The sequence below is a fragment of the Chlamydotis macqueenii genome, chromosome 22 (genome assembly GCF_036417535.1).
Source record: "Chlamydotis macqueenii isolate bChlMac1 chromosome 22, bChlMac1.mat, whole genome shotgun sequence".
NCBI lineage: Eukaryota > Metazoa > Chordata > Aves > Otidiformes > Otididae > Chlamydotis > Chlamydotis macqueenii.
Window position 1 is genome coordinate 6774740 of NC_141577.1, and position 21517 is coordinate 6796256.

The 21517-nt window shown below is 52.4% G+C and overlaps 2 protein-coding genes across 3 annotated transcripts; one reads left to right on the forward strand and one right to left on the reverse strand.

Annotated features, from left to right (window-relative positions):
* Nucleotides 1-559: 559 nt before the first annotated feature.
* FABP3 (fatty acid binding protein 3) lies at nucleotides 560-4188 on the forward strand. Its single transcript, XM_086764919.1, has 4 exons — nucleotides 560-739; nucleotides 1457-1629; nucleotides 3664-3765; nucleotides 3881-4188. The coding sequence occupies exons 1-4, from the start codon at nucleotides 667-669 to the stop codon at nucleotides 3932-3934; spliced, it is 402 nt and encodes a 133-aa protein (XP_086621045.1). The 5' UTR covers nucleotides 560-666; the 3' UTR covers nucleotides 3935-4188.
* Nucleotides 4189-5104: 916 nt separating this feature from the next.
* Nucleotides 5105-21458, reverse strand: ZCCHC17 (zinc finger CCHC-type containing 17). Of its 2 annotated transcripts, XM_010121390.2 has the most exons (7): nucleotides 21158-21458; nucleotides 20638-20695; nucleotides 19122-19222; nucleotides 17447-17538; nucleotides 16603-16703; nucleotides 14750-14898; nucleotides 5105-5901 (listed from the first exon to the last, which is right to left on the reverse strand). In XM_010121390.2, the coding sequence occupies exons 1-7, from the start codon at nucleotides 21197-21199 to the stop codon at nucleotides 5722-5724; spliced, it is 723 nt and encodes a 240-aa protein (XP_010119692.2). In that variant the 5' UTR covers nucleotides 21200-21458; the 3' UTR covers nucleotides 5105-5721. The 2 variants fall into 2 exon arrangements, with proteins under 2 accessions (XP_010119692.2, XP_086621285.1); XM_086765159.1 differs by lacking the exons at nucleotides 20638-20695; nucleotides 21158-21458 and adding an exon at nucleotides 20012-20251.
* Nucleotides 21459-21517: the final 59 nt, after the last annotated feature.

A 21517-nucleotide genomic window follows, 5' to 3' on the forward strand; every position in this document is an offset into this window, starting at 1 on the left:
GGGGCCAGGACAGGGCCACATGTGTCCCCACACTCCCCCAGATGCCTGACCTCCCCACCTTGGTTCTCGCTGCTCCCCGTGCCTCAGTTTCCCAGCTCCATTTCCCTGTCCCCAGTACACGTTACCCTGAAGGACACTGCCACTGCTGGTGTCCCCGCGTCCTGGCTGTGCCCCCCTGTCTGCAGACCGTGGGCAGCACCCCCCACACCTGGGCGCTGCCAGAGGGGACACACATATGCCATGCCCAGCTCTGCCCTGCCTCAGTTTCCCCACATCCCACACCCTTTGGCCACTCAGCACGGCCAGCGCAGAGACCGGACACAACTCACAACACCGTTGACCCACTCTGCTCTCCCCATCTTTGACCCGACCCAGCCTGACCCTCCACGAGCGGGGGGGTCCGAGAAGAGGTTTGGTGGCCGGTGACAGGGTGACGGGTGGCCCTGGGGCCGAGGTGGCCGCTGGCAGCGCTGCCGAGGAGTATTTCTGGAGCGCGGTGGTGCTCTTTCCAATCATGTGATGAGGACATTATTTAAGGAGGCTGCGAGGCCGGCAGGCAGCTGCGAGCTGGGCGGCGCAGTGCCACGCTCACAGCCAGCCGGACCCGCAGGCCTCCCCGTACACGCGTGTCGCTGGGTGTCCCCCGCCCCCCCGCACCCCCTCATCATGGTTGATGCTTTCGCGGGCACCTGGAAGCTGGTGGATTCGGCCAATTTTGATGAATACATGAAGGCGCTGGGTAAGCCGGGGGGCTGCGGAGGGGGCTGGGGGCAGGACATCACCTCTTGGTTTTTTTCTCTCCCCCTCCCCAATTTACCTAGCAGAGCCCCCCCCCCCCGTGGCGGGGCGCTGGCTGAGGGGGGGCTGCAGGCGGTGGGGGCTCGCTGCTGCTGGGGCGGGGGGGTTTCTGGGGGGCTCTGGACCTTTGTTCCCGGGAGCTTGGGCTGGCTAAGGGGGTCTCGTCCTTCTCCTGCACCCCTGGGGGACAGCCCTTGGCAGAGGGTGGGGATGAAGAGGGTGGGGATGACCCCCGCCCCCCCCGGGATGCAGGGAGCCACCCGTCCGGGACCTCTCCAGCGTTCACTACCCCTCAGCCCGAGCCCCCCAGCACCCAGCCCCTGCACAGCTCCAGGAAAGGGCGGGTCCCTGCTCAGGAGCGGTCTGGGGAGGGGTGGGTGGGTGACACCGATGCCCCCCCGACCCCGCCCAGCCCCGGAGCTGGTGGGTGCTGGTGCAGGATCTGTCCCCAAGCGATGGCAGCATTCCCAGGCCCCCCCAAGCATGGCGGGCACACACAGGACCCCCCAGGACCACGGGTGGGGAGCAGTTTTGGGGTTCAACCCCCAACATCTGGGCAGAAAGGGCTATGGGGTGATGCCAGCAGGGACTGGAAGCTGACGGCCACATCCTGTGCCTCCACACACCCTCAGCCCCCCAAAAACTTTGCCCCCCGCAGGCGTGGGCTTCGCCACCCGGCAGGTGGCCAGCCTCACCAAACCCACCACCATCATCGAGGTGCAGGGCGACAAGATCACGGTGAAGACCCAAAGCACCTTCAAGAACACAGAGATCAGCTTCAAGCTGGGCGAGGAATTTGACGAGACCACAGCGGACGACAGGCATGTCAAGGTGAGCTCCCAGCTCTGCCCCCCCACATCAGATCCCCCAAAATGGGTCTGGGGGCTCTGCCGGATCCGGCCATCAGCGCTCAGCTCTGGGCCTCCATCCTTTTTGCCTTTGGAAGGGTAAAATCGCTTTGCCCGCCGGGGCTGGTGCTCGAGCCCAGTCTCACCCAGTCGATCCCCCCTGCTCGCCCCAGTTTGCAGCTGGGTTTTCCCCCAGGGAGAAGCACGGGGCTGCGGCGCTGCCGGAAGGTTGTGCAAGAGCCAGGCTTGCCAACGCCGCTGCCCTGGGCCTTGCTCAAGAGGCGGTGAGGGGACGTGCCGGGGTGGTGGCCAGTGTGGTCCCCACTCCCTGGTGAGGAGAAGAACGGGACCCACTTTGGAGTCCCCTCTTTGCTTGCTCGGCAACGCAGGCAGCTCTGCAGGCAGGGACGGAGCTGCTGGGCAACCTTGCCTGGCCAAGGGCTCTCCAGGGGCTGTGCGTCCCCGGGGGTCCCTGGAGTGGTTGGTACCTAGGTCAGGCTGTTCCTCCCCGTAAGAGCAAGGCAAAAAAACACCTCGAGACGGGTCAGAGCTGCTTTCGTGGCCTCTCCCACCCTGCAGAGACATTTTCCCTCACAGGACTGATCCAGCCCTTGCTTTTTCCTCGTTTCCCAGCTGCTGCTCCCATGCACCATTATCTGTGCTGTGCACGGAGCAGCCAGCAGCCCTGTGCTCCCCACCCAGCCCGGAGGGCACCTCAGGGGGGACCCTGGGGCTCCTTGGACACAAAATCCCTTCCCGGCACTGAAGCAGCAAGCACAAGGGCTGGGCGCAAAGCGAGGATGGGCTGAAATGGGATGAGTGTGAGCAAAGTGACAGTGCCGGGCACATCCCTGCTCGCAGCGCTGCCGCTGCTGGGACGCGCTGGAGCTGGTGGAAACTATGTTTGAAGCAGCAGAGACGTGCGACCTGCCGCCAGCTCCTGCCCGCAGCCCGGGGACATGCCCTTCAGGCGGCTCTCGGCTGCTGGCCAGAGGGCACGCGACAGGGCAGGGGACAGGGACAGCTGCCTGCAGGTGCCCAACCTTCGGGGCTGCACGACGGGGCAAGCGGGGTCTGTCACGCTGTGGGGTACGCAGTGTCGTGGGGCACCCAACCCCAAGATGTGTGGGGTGCAGGGCTGTGGGGCGCCCGAGCTGTGCAAGGAAACCAAGTTGTGGGGGGAACCCAAGGTGTGCGGAGTCCCTGGTTGTGGAGCACCCAAACCACACAGGGACCCAAGCTATTGGGGCACCTGAGTGGTGGGGACATCCCAGCTGTGGAGAGACCTGAGCTCTGTGGGGCATCTGAGCCATGGGGAGGGCAAAGTCACAGGGGCACCCAAGCTGCAGGGAGACCCAACCCGGGCAGCACCCGGCTCTCAGAGCTGGGTGGGGGCACAGAGCTGCCTGTCCCAGCACAACCCCACGCCGTGCTGCCCCACGGCCGCGCCCAGCGGCTGTCACACCAACCCTGGCACCAGTCGGGCTTTTCGGGCTGAGTCAACAGCAGCGGCTGTGCAAACAGCGGCCCCGGCGAGCAGAGGCGTGTTTGCCAGATCAGCCCCTCGCAAAGCCCTTGCCGGGCCCTCTGGCATGGAGGAAGGCTCCGGTTCAAAGCGCCGATACCTGCCTCGACACCTGCCCCACCTCTTCGATGCCCTCCGGCACCAGGGCCAGCAAGCCGCGCGTGGGAGCGGCTGGGATCCGGTCCCGGCAGCCCCGGAGCAGGATGCGGCCCCGGGCAGGGAGGGCAGGGTCCTCCTGACGGTGCCCACGGTGGGGTTATTGGGGGGCAGCTGGGGCCGTGACCCAGCCAGTGGCCAGAGCAGGATCTGGCCCATGCTGAACTGGGCTGACAGAGCCAAGGAGGGCACCCATAGCTGGTCCCTGAGCCCCACAGGGATCCAGGGTGAGCGCAAGGACGCTCAGCACCCTTCCATTGGAGGGGCACAGGGCAGCATTACCCCCAGACCTGAGACACCCCAGAGAGGATAACGGTGTCTTGCTCTCTCCCGCAGTCCATGGTCACGCTGGATGGAGGCAAACTCACCCATGTGCAGAAGTGGGAAGGGAAGGAGACACTGCTGGTCCGGGAGCTGAAGGATGGGAAATTAATTCTGGTAAGGAAAGAGAAAAGATTTTTAGACTGCAGGGGGGGCTCAGCCCAGGACTGGGCGAGCTGGGGGCTGCGCTGGCTCAGCACAGCTGACCCCCCCGCTGCCATTTCTGCACCAGACTCTCACCATGGGCAATGTTGTCTCCACCCGCACCTACGAGAAGGCGACATAGACGCCGTCTCCAGCTCCCCCGTCCGTCACCTGGTGCCACATTCGTCCCTCGCATCGCCTCCATCCCAGCCCCACGCTGGGCACAGCTCGCCGTGGCCACGGAGCCCGCTGCACCCGCCGGGGCCGTGGGCTGTCCCCGTCCCCATCACCGCAGGGGGCTGCCTGGGGCTTGGGTGCTGGTTTCATGGGTTTGGTTTTTTTTTATTAATAATGGGAAAAGCCACATGGAAAAATAATAAAGGCAATGTTGTTACAGCTCTGTGATCAGTTTATTTGGAAAAGGCTTTTTTGGCACATGCTCACTCGTAGCGTTGAGCCACGCGTCTCTCAGCCAGGCTGTGCGAAGCAGCAAGATGGGCAAAGCTGGGACACCTGGCAGTGACCAGTGATCCCAGTAGTCTGTCTCAGCTGGTCCCCTGAGCTGTTGTCCCCCCTTTTCCAGGGGGAATATTTCTTTCTGCCCACCACATCGTCAACCGCCCAGCATCCAGGCACACTGCATGCCGGCGGGAGCCATCTCTCCCAGTAAGCAGGCGCTCTCTGCCAAAGCATCCGCTGGCAGCGGCCAAGCAGAGCTGGCAATCAAGGTCACGAGAACATCACGGCTGGGTTTGGGGAGACAATCACGGGGAACCAGAGCAAGAAGCAGTGGAAAGGACAAAGCACAGGGAGAAGGGGCAGGGTGCCCCCAGTGAGCCCCCGAGCCCTCCTCCTGCTACACCAACACGCCAGCCCCACTCGCTTCCCCGTAGTCAGAGGGAGCAGCAGGGACTCAGCTCCCCTCGTTCAGCACATCTACCCCGGCAGGGAGAAGCTGCTCCCCACAGACTTCCTCCGCGGTCACCACAGCCCAGAATGACCACAGAGCCGGCGCTGGCTGGCCCAGCCCTCTGCCATCCCTTCGCCCTTGACCTTCAGCTCCACTTACAAGATTTATGCTCCAGTTGCTCCTCACCAGAAGGCACCAGGTTTCTCATAGGGGCCACCTCATCACATACACACTTCCCACCCCGGGAAACCTTTGAAAACAGCCAGGACTTAAAAAAAAAAAAAACCAAACCCAATCCTTTACTGAAGGTCTCATCCCCTCCCACACAGCCAGCCCTATCTGTTAACTGACCAAGGTGAAGTGCGGAGCATATAAAAGAAAAGACCCAGTACAAAGTACAACTGGAGACCGGAGAGATTTATTTTCCATCACTTACCAACACTGCAGTTAATATTTACTTAAAATATCTCCACTCCCCTCTTTGCTTCTTACTCTTCCACTCCCAGTGTTTGCAGACAAAAGGAATGAGGCTGGGGAGGGTTTGTACCAAAGCCGCCCCGCACTGTTACCGGCTGGGAGGACAGAGCCCCACCGCAGGGCCCAGCACCACCCACTCCTGTCCCAGAGTGCGGACGGGCAGGGAGAGCGTGGCCGCGTGGCTCCACCTTCTACAGACAACTGGATGTGGGCTGATGGCAGGCAGGCTCCGAGCACTGGCCACACTGGCCAGGGGAGACGCCGAGCGTGGGCAGCTTATCGAGCAAAACACAAGGGTACAGGATGGGAGAGGTGCCGATGCAGGGGCGCAATTAGCCAGGAGTGGGAAAAAACGGCAGCCCACGCCTAAGGTAACAGAGGACAGCTTGTATCAACAGTCAAGACCTGTAACATCACACGCCAAGAGTTATTCTTAGAAGGAAACTCCTTCTCCCTGGAGCATGGGGTGCGCTGATTCAGTTCCGTTCGCTCCTTGTGGTGTGCACTGGGGCCCCACAATGCTGGTACCCCCACCCGCCTGCTCAATCCCGGGGCTTCTTCTTATGCTTCTTTTTCTTCTTCTTCTTCTGAGCCTTGCTGGGCTTCCCCGAATGCTTGGTCCTCTTGCTGGCTGGCTGAGCCCCTTCACTGTCCGCGTCTGAGCTGTCCGAGTCCGACTCAGAGGACTGCTTACTCTTGTGCTTCTTTTTCTTCTTCTTCTCCTAGCAAATGAAGAAAAAAAATAATAAAAAACCTTGCACATGGGAAAACTGTGCTCACCAGGGGAGCAAGGCAATTTCCACAATGAGCGCCTTACACGTCGTGACAGGGACGAGCCTGTTCGGACAGGGAAGGTGTGCGTAGCTGCTGCCCCAGTGAGTCAGGATTTAACCAGTGCTGCCAGCAGTTAAACACCACAGCTGCACTGGGCAGGGTACGGCAGCACCAGAGCAGAGCGAGGGGGTGAAGCCCAAGCCTGAAAACCGTTGGTGAAATCACAAGAAGAGAGTCCTTGCCACCCCTCCACGGTCAGAGCCTACTCCGTTATTCAAGGCTACTCCTTACCAGTCCAGGCTGTCAGGATGAAGCCTTTTCGCCAGTGAAACAGGTTTCTAAAACAGCTGGATGCGAGCACCATCGCCACGGCCCCGCATCATCACCAGCCCACGGACTGCCAGGAAACCATCGCTGACGTGCTGGAGCACCAGTGACAACACGCCCTCCTCCTCGCAGGAGCCTAAGCCCTAGAAACGTCAGTCAGAGTTTCTTGCAGCCGCCCCTGGAGGGGAGCCGGGGTGAGGAAAGTGCCTTTTGCAAGCAGCAACTCTTTGCGCAATCTCCAAGCAGATTGCACACCCTCCTGCCCTCGCAGCTCCCCACGCTCTCCCCCCGCGCACAAGCCGAGTCCAGGGGCAGCACTGAGCCCCCCAGGCTGTGTTTCTGCAGAGCCCTGAGGCAGCAGCTCCGCAGCGCTCCAGAACCCGACATTTAGACGGGGAATAAGAACAGCTGGTGCTGGAATAAGCTGGTGAGGAACTCCAAAAGGGATCTAAACCCTCCATTTTGGCGCATCTAGCAGGCAGAGATCACCCTGAAATCAGTACATTTTCCACTGGAATCACATCAGGCAGGGCATCCCAAAGCAGATAAATATTATTTAACGCTGCACTACAGCAATCTGTATATATTTAATTAGACAATGGTACTGGACAGAGGATCTGATCTGCCTGCGCTGCCAGCGTGCACAGCCCAGCTCCGCCCGTTGCTTCACCCTCCTTCCAGCAAGACGGAAGAGAAATGCTGACTGCAGCTCTCAGGAGCCGGCCGTGCCCTCCCCGCGCCGGGCAGCCTAACGGCTCAGTAAACCGCCGCCCTCCAGCCAGAGCGGGCCCACGTCAGAGGCGGACTGGGCAGCCACCATCAGCCCTAGCAGCCCCTGTGCCAGGAACGCAAGTGGCTCAGGAGGCATCAGCTGGCGTGGCTGGCTTTTGTGCACAAATAAACAAATACCCAGATCTGCTCCCAGCACAATTCACCTTTCTAATTCCCTGAATACCTGCAAAAACTCTCAGAACAAGACGGAAGATTTTTTTTTTCAAGTGTATTTTTGGAAGATGCTCTGAAAAATAAATGGCTGTCCTGCAAAAGTGAGGTATTTTCTCCAATATCCTTCAGTTCCAGGAAGTAAAGGAAAGTAGCATGCAGGCAAGAGGGCCCATAAAAAGAAAAGTAATTTTAATATTTTGCACATGTTTAATAAGCAGAAGACTGCTACAATCAGTAAGGGTTCCAGCCTTCTATCCACATCCAGCAGCACTGGCCTCCAAGGGAGATCCACCAATCTCATCCACGGTCACAGCAACAAAGAGACCTTCCTGTGAAAATGGCTATCACGGATTCTCATTCTGTTCAAGGACACAAAGAGGAGTTGAGGAAAGAAGCAAAACGGGGTTTCATGAAGCAGAGATTGCCCAGCAAAACAACCCAAGCCCATGCGATGGCCTGCAACAGACTTGGACAACACCAGCGAGCAGTGCAAGCAAGCAGAGGCTGCTGTGACTAAGCCATTTTTTAAACATCTGTCCCGAATGCAAGCTACACCTTCCCGGGTGATCCACCTGTGCTCGCTGCTCTGGAAATGGTGCACTCATAAGAGAGGGCACAATCCTTCCCAAACTTCCTGCACACCAGCATCCTATTCTCTTCCACGATTTAACTGCGCAGCCAGGCACCAGCAATACACGTGCTACTGCTAGCTGCACTAGACTAAAACTAGGGGTTTTTTTTTTATCCCCCAGTCGTAGCCCAGCTCCTTTCCCTCCACACGTACTTTATCTCCGCTGGATGCCTCTGCTTTAAACTGGTGCCATTCTGGGCTTGTAAGAAACAAGCCCCACCGCTGAGATGGCACAGCAGCACTGCAGCTGGGGTCAAAGCGAGCTCTCAAAGCAGAGTGCGAGCAGGGAGCCACGGCCCTGCCTCCCACGCTGGCCACCAGCTCCGCAGGGCTGAGCACTCTGTTAGCAGCAGCAGGGAGTCTGCTGAGCCTGCACCAACGGCTGGGAGCCCAGGGCGTTCACTTCCAGGCATCACCAGCCCAGGAAAAGGACTCTTGGCAAGCCAGACAAAAAGCCATGGCTCCCCACACCACCACCTCCAATTTGAAGAGGTTGGACGATGGCTTGGCTGCGCACAGGCTCTGGGGAGCAGCACAATGGGAGATGGACGGCAGTGAAGCGACAGTCCCAAACACAACCCCAACCGGTTTTACATTCCACTATGGAAAGGAGTGTAATGGGAGAAGCCTGGAGCCCCCAGGCCAACAGTTCCACTTATTTTCTCTGCCAAGAGCATTCCAAATGACTTCAAGGCCACCCCTGGGCTTGCAGGGAGTTCTACCGGGAGAGGTTCAGCTGTAAGCCACCCTTGCCTGCGCAGGGCTGGTAGTGCCACCCACTCATCTCATGAGTAAGCAGAAAGCAGCAGCAAGCCCAAGGGCACGGTTGTGTTAGTGACAGGACTGCAGGCAGCACACGTCCTCGGGGAGGCCACTCCCCTCGGCCAGCTGCCGCGGACATCCACAGCCACTCTAGAAGCTAAGCCAAGGGAGAGGAAATGAATGCATGACGGGATGAAGGGAACAGCGACCATCAGGCACAGATACACAGGAGATACCTGTACAAAATCAGAGTGATTGGTGTGGGTAAGTATTTCCACCTGCTTCAACACAACCAGGCATTGCACAGGGCTGGCCATGAGGGCTAAGCATCTGAACCCAGTGCTGACACTGGTTTTGCAGGTCTAGCATGAGATAGTCCCTCCTCCCTCAGGCACCCACAGGTGCTGCCTTAGGCCTGTTACACACCCACCTCACCCAGGGGAAAAGAACAACCCTGGCTGGGAATGGATTGCAAAGCATCCGCGTAAAGAAAACTCGCTTTACAGAAGGAAGCTGGACACACAGCAGCCTGTGCATATTCACCCAGAGGACACCAAGCTAAGAAACCAGCACTCGTCTGTTCAAAACAAAAACCAGAAGGAGCTGCTGAGCCCAGCATGAAAAATGAGGTAAAGAAGGAGGAAAAAAAAAAACCAACCCTGCAGTAACTGACTTTTACATCCTGTCTCTGCACTCTGCTGTAGGCTTGGAGGTGCTCAGGTAAGCTCACCAAGGCACGCAAGCATGTTACAGCCAAGCCCACAATCTTCCTCTGAAGGGCTGATTGTCTTAAAATTGCCTGGGGGAAAAGAAGGACCCCAACGTGGAGAGCGGAGAGAAGGTTGAGTTCCTCCCTCCTCCCCATGAGACATTTCTTCCATTAGCTTCAGCCACTTCCAGACACGCACAGTTTCCATATGAAGGTTAACAAAGCAAAGCAGCTTCAGGAAGACAAGTTGAGTTTGTCTACATTTCATTTACAAACCACATATTCTCCCACAAAAGGCCCAGCTAAAGACATCAATTTAGCAGGGACTGCGTGTCATAGCACCAGCTATCAGTCAGGGACATGGAAGGGAGGGAGCTTATTTGATGTGAAATAGCACATCCATTTTAGGGAGGTGGAAGAGCAAAGACAATGCTGAACATCAAGCAAAGAATCCTCTGGACTCCACAGAGAACAACGATTGAGTTCACTCCACACCTAGCAGACCCTTGGCACCTACCAGTTTTTTGTAGCTCCACAACAGCACTATGATCATTGGTGTCACCCCAAATTTGACAGGCTAAGTTCTTCTGTAGGACACCACCAGACTCACTACAAAGTCCCCTACAGAGAGAGGAAGGGCAAAAGCAAACCCTAAGAGTCTTTAGAAGAGGAAGACAGTAAAGAGTTAAATCTTCTTGAGAAAGGGATGCAGCAAAGAGAACTTTCTCAAGCTTTTCCTGCCTGTGCACATGGTGAGAAAGTTTGACAGGACCTTAACAACAGAGTTTCATTCCAGAGCTTGGGAAACTTTCTCAGCATGTGAAGGCTGAAGAAAGGACAGGATATCACACACGTTCCTTCAGGACTACAAGGGAAATAAAAGTACACATGTGGACATTGTGCTGGCTGAAAAAAAATAAACCAAACCACTCAGTCTCCCTTTTTGGGGACTTCTAAAAGCCAAACTGCTCACACCAACACAGAGAGTACTTCCAGTGCCGTACTGCAAGCACCACGGCATAAGCACGTCCTGGACTGCAAATACTGCTGGGAGCAAAACAGCAACAGAAGAGCTTAACATATTCTGTAGCAGGAGGCAGTGCTGCTGTGAAATCACCCCACAGGAGCAGCAATCTCCTATCAAACCACAGACGCCTTCCAACTCCAGCATTCCAGTGCTGGAAGACAAGCACTCAGCTGGTTACCAGTCAGCTCACCAGTTGTGCAAGCAGGAGCACCTCTCCAGTTTATGTATCGCAGAGGGCAGCGCCAAAGCAAAGGCCGGATTTCTGCCTCCAGCGACAGCAGCAAAGCCCTGCCGCACCCAGAGCTCTAAACTGCTCCAGAGCCAATGGCTGCAATTGGCTCCGCTCTCAGGCACACCCAAGCACTCCAGAACTGCAAACGCTGCATCTGTGTAAACATTTTGAGTGGATTTTGCCCAAGCAGGCTCCCAGTGTGAAGATGCAGAGAGGCCCAACAAGTCAGAAGAGCAGCACGTTACGGTTCCTTGCATGCCCTGCCCTATTTACTCAACAATTACAACCCTACCAAAACAGAACAAATTTGCTTCAAACTCTCTCATCTACAAAACCTTGTGTTGGGAGCTGGCCTGCAGAAGAGCAATAGGCCGGCTACAGCCCGACAGAGCCAGTTCTCCTTCTGCTCTGTGTTTTTAAAAAGCTGGCACTAAGAGGGGACCACATGAGCACACCAGGCTCCCTCCTGTCCTCTGCAAGGAAAAGTGCTTGGGGCTGTGCTTTAAGAAAGTTACAACTCTGCATTCCTTCTAATGGGATTTGATTTTGAGATAAGAGGGGAGTGTCCAGAACTCTCCAAGAGGTTTAAATATTTTTTGCCAGACCATTTTGTGAAGTTATGGTGTCATTCAGAGACTTTATGTCTGTCCTTATGAAAAATTAGAATGGATTTCCAGATACGCGTCTTTCCACATGTCCAGAGAGGTGCTGGTACTTCTTCTGGGCTTTTTTAATTCTCAACGGGGCGGGGGCTAAACCCCACCATCCAGTTTAATTCCAAACGAGATCTATTACATAAACCTAAAGGTATTGTTGCCTGCCTTGTTTGACAGCCAGTCAGAATTAATCCAATGAGAAGAATCCAGTCTATGGGCAATAAATAAATATAACAAAGGTCAGAAAAGCACAGACGAGGACAGTAAGAGAACAGCATAGTGTGGGAAGAGCTGTGCCCTAAGATAATCCCATTTAAGAACTAGTAAAACCAGTATTAGCTACAAGTGAGGATAGACTAAGGCTTGATGAACTACAGGTGACTAAAACAACAATTAGGAAGGTGTGGTTTTTACATGAAGAGACAACATCTGCAAGCAGATTGCCTGGAAACCTTTTACACAGTGAGAGAAAGAGCAAAGCCAGCCAAAAAGCCGACGCAGGTCACATTTGCTATGCAATTCCAATGAGTGTCACAAATGTATCCCAGGGACGAGTCAGTAGCGTATCTGAGCAGAAGACAAGACGCTTTTGTAGAATTCAAATTAAAGGGGTTACTCCCAGTGTCGAAACAGCTGATCTTTTCTTGAAAGACAGATGGGAGAGAAGAACCAGAAGGGTTCATTTATTCTCAGCACGCCTCCCTCCCACGCAGGCTCAGCACAGGCACACTGCCGCGTTCCCATAGGAGCTCCTTCACCCTGCGACCCAAAGAGTAAAAGTGAAAGGGACACAGCCAAGTGCCTGCACAGCTGTCAGTGGCTCCTCAGAATATCTCCGCTTCTCCCTCAAGTCACTTATTTTCTCAGGGATTACGGGAGGCAGGACAGCGCTCTCATGTGCAGAGTACTAACAAGGTGATCTGTCACTAGAGAGACTTGTGCCCTCGGTCGTACCAGAAGCCCGGGCCAGCGCAGGGACCTGAAGCCCCCAGCTGTCTCTTACTCCTGTAAACGCTGTAGGGCTCAGGCAGGAGGAAAGTGAGGAACTGAGGAACCACTGGGAAGGCAAGCAGAGAAAAACAAGGGGGTGAGGACCCTGGCATACCTCTGTAAGGAGAGCAGTCTCTGGGGGAGAGTGAAGAGCACCCAGAAACTGCAAGGAAGCATCAGATCAAGGAAACAGAAAGTGATGCTCATGAACAACCAAAAATGTTAACACCATTGCTATGTCACTAAACGGATGCTTGGTAGATAGTAGTTCCCTGTCTACTCATTTAAAAACATAAACTCTACGTTTATGTTACAAACAACGGACAGGATGGGGTCAGCAAGGCAACTGTTACTAGGTAGACTGAGCTACTTCTTCGTCGTGTAAATCCCCCCGGGGTTCCAGTCAAGCAGGGAAGCACATGGTGGCTCCCAGACAAGATCACAGCAGGCACTCGAGACAAGGGAGCTATTCACTTCGAGGATCCCACATCCTGCCTCCAAAAGGCTCAAAGTTTTCTTTTCCAGCACTGGAAAAGATCTGAAACCTTTTGATCTCCTCCTTGAGAAGAGAGGAGGATCAAAGGAGCATGCAAGATGTAAAGGAAGGCTGTTAATCCACAGACCCTATAAAAATTAGTAACAAATTCAGGACAGAGACCCACGCACCCTGTAGTCGCAGCAGGGCAAGATTTCGCAGGGAGTCCCCAAGCTGGTGGATGGGCACTAATAAGATAATGAGCTATTTGCGCATCTCTTAGCGTAATTTTTCCCGCAGCATTAAAGTAACAGTTAGATGAGCCTTTACCAGACAACCCATCATCACTGCCAGAGGGGGGGAGAGAGAGAAGCCAGCCCCGCTGAGGTATAACCCACGTGCTGCTCACACATCACGGCAAGAGAGAAGTCAGACATCTGGCACCTGTAAAAGGTCAGAGTCGCAGTTAGCCTGGGATCCGAGAGACGGCTCAGTTCAATCATGTGCTTCCGAGATCAGAATAGAAAGAAGAGTATTTGCATTTTCTATTACAGCATAACAACACCCTGCAGACAAGTCCATGGCATTCTTGAATAGGAGCCTACATAGCGGGGAAGCAAAGCACATCTCATGATGTAACAAGGCAACAGGATCTACAGCCAAGAGAGATCCTCTTCCTGCTACTGGATGAGCTTCCCAGAGTGCTAATGGGCAAGCAAGAACGGCTAATTAGGCATCCAATTAACACTAACTTGGTTTTGTACTGACTGCAGGGCAGAAACAGGTATGCCCCAGGGCAGGGACTGACACAAGGGAAGTCAGGACAAACCTGGCTCTTCTGCAGGCACCACCGACAACCTCACAAGCAGCCCCAGCTACTCCTCTCTCAAGTAAGAGTGTACCGAGGTGCCAGAAGCCACAGTACCAGTGAAAAATGTGACTGGAAGAGAGACTTCAGCTACTAGGGTCACCCTGGACTGGTCTGAGTGCTGCCATCAAAACACACTCCTCTTTTCCCTGTCACCAGCATCTGCAGTCTCTCCTACTAGCACAGTAGGAGAGTCTAGCTCCACAGTGAGCCTGGGAGAACTCAGCTCTCAGAAGTTAAGTTCTCGCTACACAACTGCTACACCATCCTTGTCCCTCTCCTGTAAAAGGAAACCCACCACCTTTCCTGCCCATTGCCCCTCTCCAGGGATACAGACAGGCCACAGGGTTGGAAAGAGAAAGAAAAAGGAAAAAAAAAAGGGGGCTTTGCAAATGTAATTAAAAGTTGGGACTCCATTTGTGAAGGGGCTGGTGAAATAATTTATTGACTGAAGTCCAGAACTGGAATACTCATCGCTGTATAAACAGACTGACCACCAAACGTTCCCGTTTGGGGTTCAGGTCTCCCCTGCGTTTAACGCCAGTGTGCGCAGAAGCCAGAGTTCAAACACTGGACATAAAAGGTCTCTTATCTCCTGACATTTTCACATAGACAAAAATTGCTTTAGAGCCTGGAAACGGCGTACACTCCCTGTGCAAATAAAACCAGCCATCTTCCCCAGCACGTGCGGATAAGCTGAGTTCACATCACGCTGGCTGGGTCAGGACACCTGCTAAAGCAAGGCAGCGGGCCGGTCAGTTCAGATTAGAGAAAGGTGTTAGGGCAAGAGAAGCGAGAAAGGAGGGGAAACAGGGTTATTGGCAAGAATCACAGAAATTCAGGAAACCGAAGCAGTTTCTATAGAGTCTCACAAAGACCAGGAAAAAAGAATAATCCTTTTCTCAGTATATGAAGTGTCTTTTGAGGACTGTGCATTACAGCACAAAACCATCCTAGAGACAGTTTAACAAGAATAAAGGGAGGAAGTATAAGAATTACTAACAAGTCTGCAGAGGAGGTTCCTGTTTTGCTACAGAATGCGCACAAAACCGAGCCGTTTTCCCAGTCCAGAACTGGCTACTCATAACCACATCACTGCAGTAAATCACAGCTGTAACCATACTGAACAAATTATCTGGCTCACTTTTCAGGGCAGCAGTAGGGCACTTCATACCTTTTTCCCTTTTTTTGAAGACTCGTCAGCCAGGCTGGTCTTTTTATCTCTTTCATATCCTGCTGCTGCCACCTCCTCTTCCTCCTCTTCTGGGATGAGGCTATATTTGGTACCTCCAGGCTGCATGAAACACTCCTTGGCAAAATGACCTGTAAAACAGTGTTTGAAGGAGCAACCCACCTTTTTTTTTTTTTTTTTAAATAACTGCCTTTCTGTCCTGGTTTTGGCAGGGATGGGGTTAATTTTCCTCTCAGTAGCTGCTGTGTTTTGGATTTCATGTGTGAAGAACGCTGATAAACACCCTGATGTTATGAGTTGTTGTGAATGAGACCAAGGACACTGTCCGGCTTTCCAGGTCTCGCTAACGTGCAGGTGCAGGGAGCTGGGAGGGATACAGCCGGAATAATTGACCCAAACTGGCCAGAGAGAGCGTTCCGTGCCAGAAACATCGTGCTCACTATATAAGGGGGGGTTGCCTGGAGCACAGGGCACAGATCTCTCCCTCTCACTCCTTTGCTTGCTGCTCCGTTTCATTTCCATGACCGCTGCTCAGGACGGGCTCCATCGGTCATTGGGATGTCGGCTGGTGAGAGATCGTACGTTGTCCACTTCGTATATTTTAGTATCCTTATATTCTGTTGTTATTGTCATTTCCCTTTGCTATTCTAGAAAACTGTCTTCATCTCGACCCAAGAGTTTTCCTTTCTGCCCAGTTCTCTCCCCCATCCCACTGGGGAGGGTGAGCGAGCAACTGTGTGGTGACTAGGGCTAAACCACGACAATTTCAGATACCTGAAGTGCTGCCAATGATATCCTGATTATTAGTCACAATAAAAGAATCTACCCTGTACCTTTTTTGTCTTAGCATTTCAGCTAGTTTAACATGCCCTGATTAAACAAGTCAGGTAATTCTGGAAAGATTAGTCAGGCAAAAAAATCAAGACGCTCTTGTCTGAACAGGGCAACTGGTAGAAATGTGTCTGTACAAGTGCTTAAGCAGCATGGGAAAGGGAGCAAATTGGTGAGATAGGCAGCTGGTAAATGAGCCCAAAGCCTCAAATATAGAGGACATCTGTCCACTCTGGTTCGACCCTTTCTACTCTGGAGGCATCAAAGCTGACCTACTAACAGTTGTAGTGGGAACTGCAGACAGATATCATCTGCCTGCCAGTTATGAGCAGACATCATCATTAAAAAGCAGATTGGAAATACGCAGAATCCAGTTTAAAGTTTTGGGAGTTCTTTAAAATGGCATCTTAAAGATAGTTATCTAAATGATATTTTAAAGATAGTTATCTACCACTACAGAGGACTGTATCTGTTACTAACCTCCTCCAGAACAGCACTAACTCCAAGGTAACTATTTACACTATGACTAAATAACTTAAGACAAGTAGGGTGCAGCAGAAATTCAATGCACAAAAAACTACTTTATGCCTCAGCAACCTGCAAAAAGGCATCACATAAGCAACTTCCTACTGCTAAAGTAGGCAAACACAAAAATCTCACCAGGTTAAAAAAAAAAAAAAGAAACCAAACACTTGTTTTCAGCTCTAAGACACTGCTCACAAGCTAAGGTCATGTTCCCAACAGGTTCTTCAACAGTTCTTTACAGGAAGCTCAAAGGGATGTGACTTAAGAAACAAACCTTTACAGAAGGAATTCAGGTAAGTCCTTCCTTTACGTAACAAGTGATAGAAAATGTAGTTCTCCTTTAAAAGGGACATCTGGAAGTAAAATTCAGTCCCTACACACAACCATGAGACGGATGTTGATACAATTCTACCTACAGGTCACCACCTGGTTAGAACCAGGCTAGACTGAAAGAACAAGCCAATGCTGCACGAACATACCTTTGCAACCGCATTTCTTGCACACAGTGTTCAAGACGGCTTCAAGCGTGATCTTCTGACTGGTATAGTCTCTGAACGTGCGCTTTTTCCTCTCATCCTGACTGGAAAGAGAAGGACAGTTGCATTTTCAATCCACTCTCCTCTTTAACCCTGTACATTGATATGGGCACAATCTAAACAAGTTTTTTCAAATTTTGTTCTAAAAGCACCACTTCGCTAAACCAAAGAACAGAGCTGACCAACTGCTCGTTAGAACAAACCACACTGTTAACAGCATATTACCTCTCAGCATCTATTTGAGATTAACCCAGCGCTCTCTAACAAAGCGGACAAACGCAGGGAGCTGCAGTTACATCCTTTATACTAACATCTGTGTTACGTACATGAACATAGAAACACATACGTACTCGCGCAGTATGAAAATAAAGCAATTCTATTTGACCTGCAAGAGGGGTCACAAAAAAGGTGGACAAGGAAGCTCTGCAATATCTGAGCAATTAAGATTTGATTGTGCAGTATGTGAAAGTGAGGCAAACGCCCGGCTGGAACGAACAGCCCTTCCAGCAGAAGCGCACGGCCATCACAACATGGGAATGAAAATCCTTCCGTGGTGGGAAGGGCTGGAACCCCCTGCAGCCCTCCAGGCAGCATAACCAGGGGAGTGCCCTCAGTCAACATCCAGCCAGCGCACCGCTGGGGGGCTCAGGAAGGACCCCCCCCACCCTCCAAAGGAGGGGGGACCTAGAGAATAAGTATGGCAGGAAAGTCAGGAGTGCAAGGCAGGGAAAAGCAGGCAGTAGCAACCTGTCTGACGCGTTATATTCTGCTCAGTAGATTTACCTACTCAAGGGAAACATTGTTTGGATCAAGGTCTTTTCCTGTGCCTTGGTTGACAACCTTCATGGAGAGGGAGAGTTTCAATTTGTCATCTTTCATCTGAAAGAGGAAGACAGGGGAACGAGAAGAATAAACGACAATGATGTTAATCAACATTGTGTCTGGAGGCCTGTAGAGGAGGAAGGAAATTGTTGGTTAGCAAAGAATGGCACCACAAAAGAAACTACATGGAAATGCTTGTGTTACATTATTTTGTAGCTGCATTTACAGTATTCTAGCTAATAATCCAGCTCATTAATACGGCAAGATCAAACTACAGGTCCTATCAGGTTAACATTCTGCCTTCAGTATGACCAAACCCAAGAGCTGTAGAAGAAAGTGTGTGTTTGGAAGCTTTCCTGTAACTCTCCAGTCATCCACCGCCAAGGGAGTTCCTGCTGGACCAGTACTTCCCCCAGCTTGCCTCTTGAGAAATAAAACTTTATACCCTTTTTCCCCATTTTGACCCTCTTACAAGACTAAAAATGTTTTAAGTTTCTCTATTAGGGGCTTACTTTTTTCTGAATCCTAGTAAGTCCTCAATTGCTACATTACCACTTCAGAAGCAAGAGCAGAAGCTGCATGTTTAGGCTCTACTTTAAGCCTTTCTTATGGCTGTCTGCATTTTCACCAACGCTGCTACTGAAGGTGTTTCTGTTTTATCTCTTTCTGACATCTGTGCAGTTATTTGCAGGCAATCTGACAGCGAACTCTTCCACCGTTCACCTCTCCAACACACTTCTGCCCCTTGCCTCTACAGCACAGAAGCCAGGAACCCAATAACTGTGTTCTGGTAAAGAAAACTTAATAAAAACCTATACAAAGAACAGATATTAAAAAAGCACACACCACAAACAGCTAAAAAGAATGCATAGACTTCCACATTGCTTTTCCATACTGTGTAAATAAAAGCAATTTTCTCAATCTATTTCGCTTACGTCACACAAAATTAAAACTCTTGTTTTATACTTCAATCCAATTATCGTCTTAAAAAAAAAAAAAAGCTTTTAACTCCAAAAACTCCAAATACTGTGCAACCTTGAACTGGATGCTTCCACCTCACTCAAGAAAACACAGTCAGCTCACCACAGCAAAAGTCTTCAGTCTCTGCTCCAAGTAATCTTTAAGTACAGAAGATACATCTACTGTCACACCTTCTGCACAAGGAAAAGCCATGTAGACGGCTACGGAAAAAATATATAATGCTCTTACTTCAAAACAAACAAACCCTTTATTTCCTCGAGACAAATCACTGCTGCCTTCCTGAAAACAACCAACCAACGATCTCTGCTGCTGCTTAGAACGGGCTCGTCTCCTGAAACAGCTAATGAACAGTGTTTGTATCAACTCTTGTCCCGAGTTCCTCTCAAACCCCTCGTTCACCCACCAAATCACACAGCTAAGGGGGCAGAAGCTGCCAACAGCTGCACAGGGAAAGGGAAGCGCTTCGTTGCTTTTATGAAGTCCCTTTTCCTGAACCGCAGTGTTGCGAGCCACGGAAGGCCTGCATCCAAAGTCCCCTCTGGAGGTAGAGAGAATTCACCCGGCTGTAACACAGAACCGGCCGCATCCCTACAAAGCCGCAGGGACACAGCCTCTGCCCAGGAGCTCTTGCAGCACACAGAAACAGGAACCAACGTTACCTCTTTTCCGATAAGCTTCACCCACACTTTGTCTCCAACATCTACCATCTCTGAGGGTTTATCCACGCGGCAGGAGGACATGTGAGTCCTATGAACAAGGCCTGGTCGTGATTTTGGAAGAGAAGAAAGGGAAAAAATACAGATAAGTCTCCACTGGAACTCAGTTTGGCCCTGTAGTGCAGCAGTCTCCAAAGCGAGGTGGATGACGGACGATTCTTTTTGTACCGTTCACAAATAAAATTTAAAGATAATTAGTAGTGCTCATTTCATCTCTAGCTCATCCTTTTGTAACTTCTATTTTGGAGTATGTTTTATAATGACTGAACATTAGTTCAGCAGTACATGTCTATAATTTATACATAATTACACATATATTAGGAATGCGCGCTCAAAAATTTTTTAACTGGTTTTAACTGATTATGCACTGGGGGCACCCAATCAAAAAAACTCCTGGAGACCACTGCTCTGGGACACAGGGCACAGATTCAGCGGCTGCCCTGAGCGGAATTAAGCGCTTCTTTCTTCCAGCACATTATGCAGGTGAGAATCAATTACTCGCACCAATCAAACACACAAAAGCTCATCAGGACCTGCTCCAAGTCCCAAAGCAAGGTCTTTGGACTCAAAAACGTCAGGCGACCGTACAGAAAACTGTAGCAGGCACGAACACGTCTCCCTCCCCACCTGTCCTCCACGGACCAGAACACAAAGAGCCCATTTCACGCATCAGCGGCACAATGCCTCGCTGGCAAAATCAAAGGCATGAAACGCCACGGCGGCCCCAATCTCCCGTCCCTGCAAGGTCACGCAGCCCCAAAATCCCATCTTTAATTTGCACAAAAGGCACGTGGGCTGCAGGGTTACACCAGGGAGGATAAATACACACACACCTTGCCGTTCCAGCTCAGATTCCAGGGCCCTCCCGCGCCTCAAAGTGGCTTCCCTCCAGCAGCCACACTTCTGTCCCAGAACTTTTATTACAACTGGCACTGCAGTGACTGGGCACGGCAGAGCGGAGCGGAGCAGGAAAGGGTTATTTCTGGGCCTACCAGCACCTGCCAGGACATCCACTGTAAGCTGCTGCTTTTGAAAAAGGAGTGAGTTTGACTTTGCAGGTTTCCCCACAGACACAGACAGAGCTTTAAGTCAGCTTTTCCAGTTTATTTTTTTTTTAATTCACTTGTATTGGCTGTAAAAGAAACAAATTGGGGAAACTGTCTAACTGTAGAAAGTTTCTACAGTTTGTCCAGTACCTTAAGATGATTCTCTAAAATATCCTGATGTTAACAAAAAGGCCTCTGAATCTTTTTTTTTTTTGTATTTGTGCAAACATACCATTATATTCTAAATACTTTCCGAGCACCTCAGTTTCTTCCTAATTTAGAAAAAAAAAAAAAACACACCAACATTTTCTGAGCTCTTTCTAAGAGCCAGCAAGCCTTTGATTTCAAGGAAGACTGCTTAGCTCAAAAATACCAACATGAAACTACACCTGAACAAAATAAGAGAAACAAACCTTGCCTCCTGCAGCCCGGGATTTTGATAAACGCCCCGTATTCTGTCACTGCAGCAACCTGTGAAAAAAATCAACACAACACCTAAGGCACAACACCCGTTTGCAAACCACAGATTAGAATACAGAATGGCAGAACAGACTGGGTTGGAACGGACCTTTAAAGGTCATCTAGTCCAACTCCCCTGCGGCGAGCAGGGACATCCCCAGCTAGCACGAAAAATGCGCTACACGGTTCTCCTCGCTTTCCCGCAGTTTTAGATTTCAAGGCAGGTCAGACCCGGCAGCGCGGGATCGCTCCGCTGTTATTCACCTCTGCGCACACACCACCTACACCGACACGCGTATGTGCCTGTACGCGTGCACACAACGCGCAAACGCACACAGAGAGGCGCGTAGGTGTGCGGAACGGAGCCGCCAGCTGCCCAGAGCGCTGCTGGACCAAGCGGCGCCTAAACCGACACAACACAGCCGAGGCAGCGCGCTGCACGCCAGAACGCGTCCCCGGGCCGCGGCCGCACACCTCTCCCTGGAAGATGGCGTAGAGCTCGGGCAGCGCCTCCATCGCGGCGGGGGCCCGGCGAGGGACGCCCCGGTCTGTGCCCTCACAGCGCGGGGCTCAGCGGCTCCCGCCGGCTGCGGGGGGCGGCTGGGCCGGACCCGCGCCGGAGGCCGCGGTGCCGGTACCCGACCCGGACGGGAGAGGCGGAGCGGGCCCTGCCCGGAGGCCGCGGAGAAGCCAGGGCCCCTCAGCGCCCGGCGCGGCACCACCCGGCCGCCGCCATCACTCCCTCCCTCCGGCCGCCGCCATTTTGCTCCCGCCACACGCCCCCTTCACCCTGAGGCGCCTCTTCCCTCCGCCAATCGCCGCGTGCAATGGTTG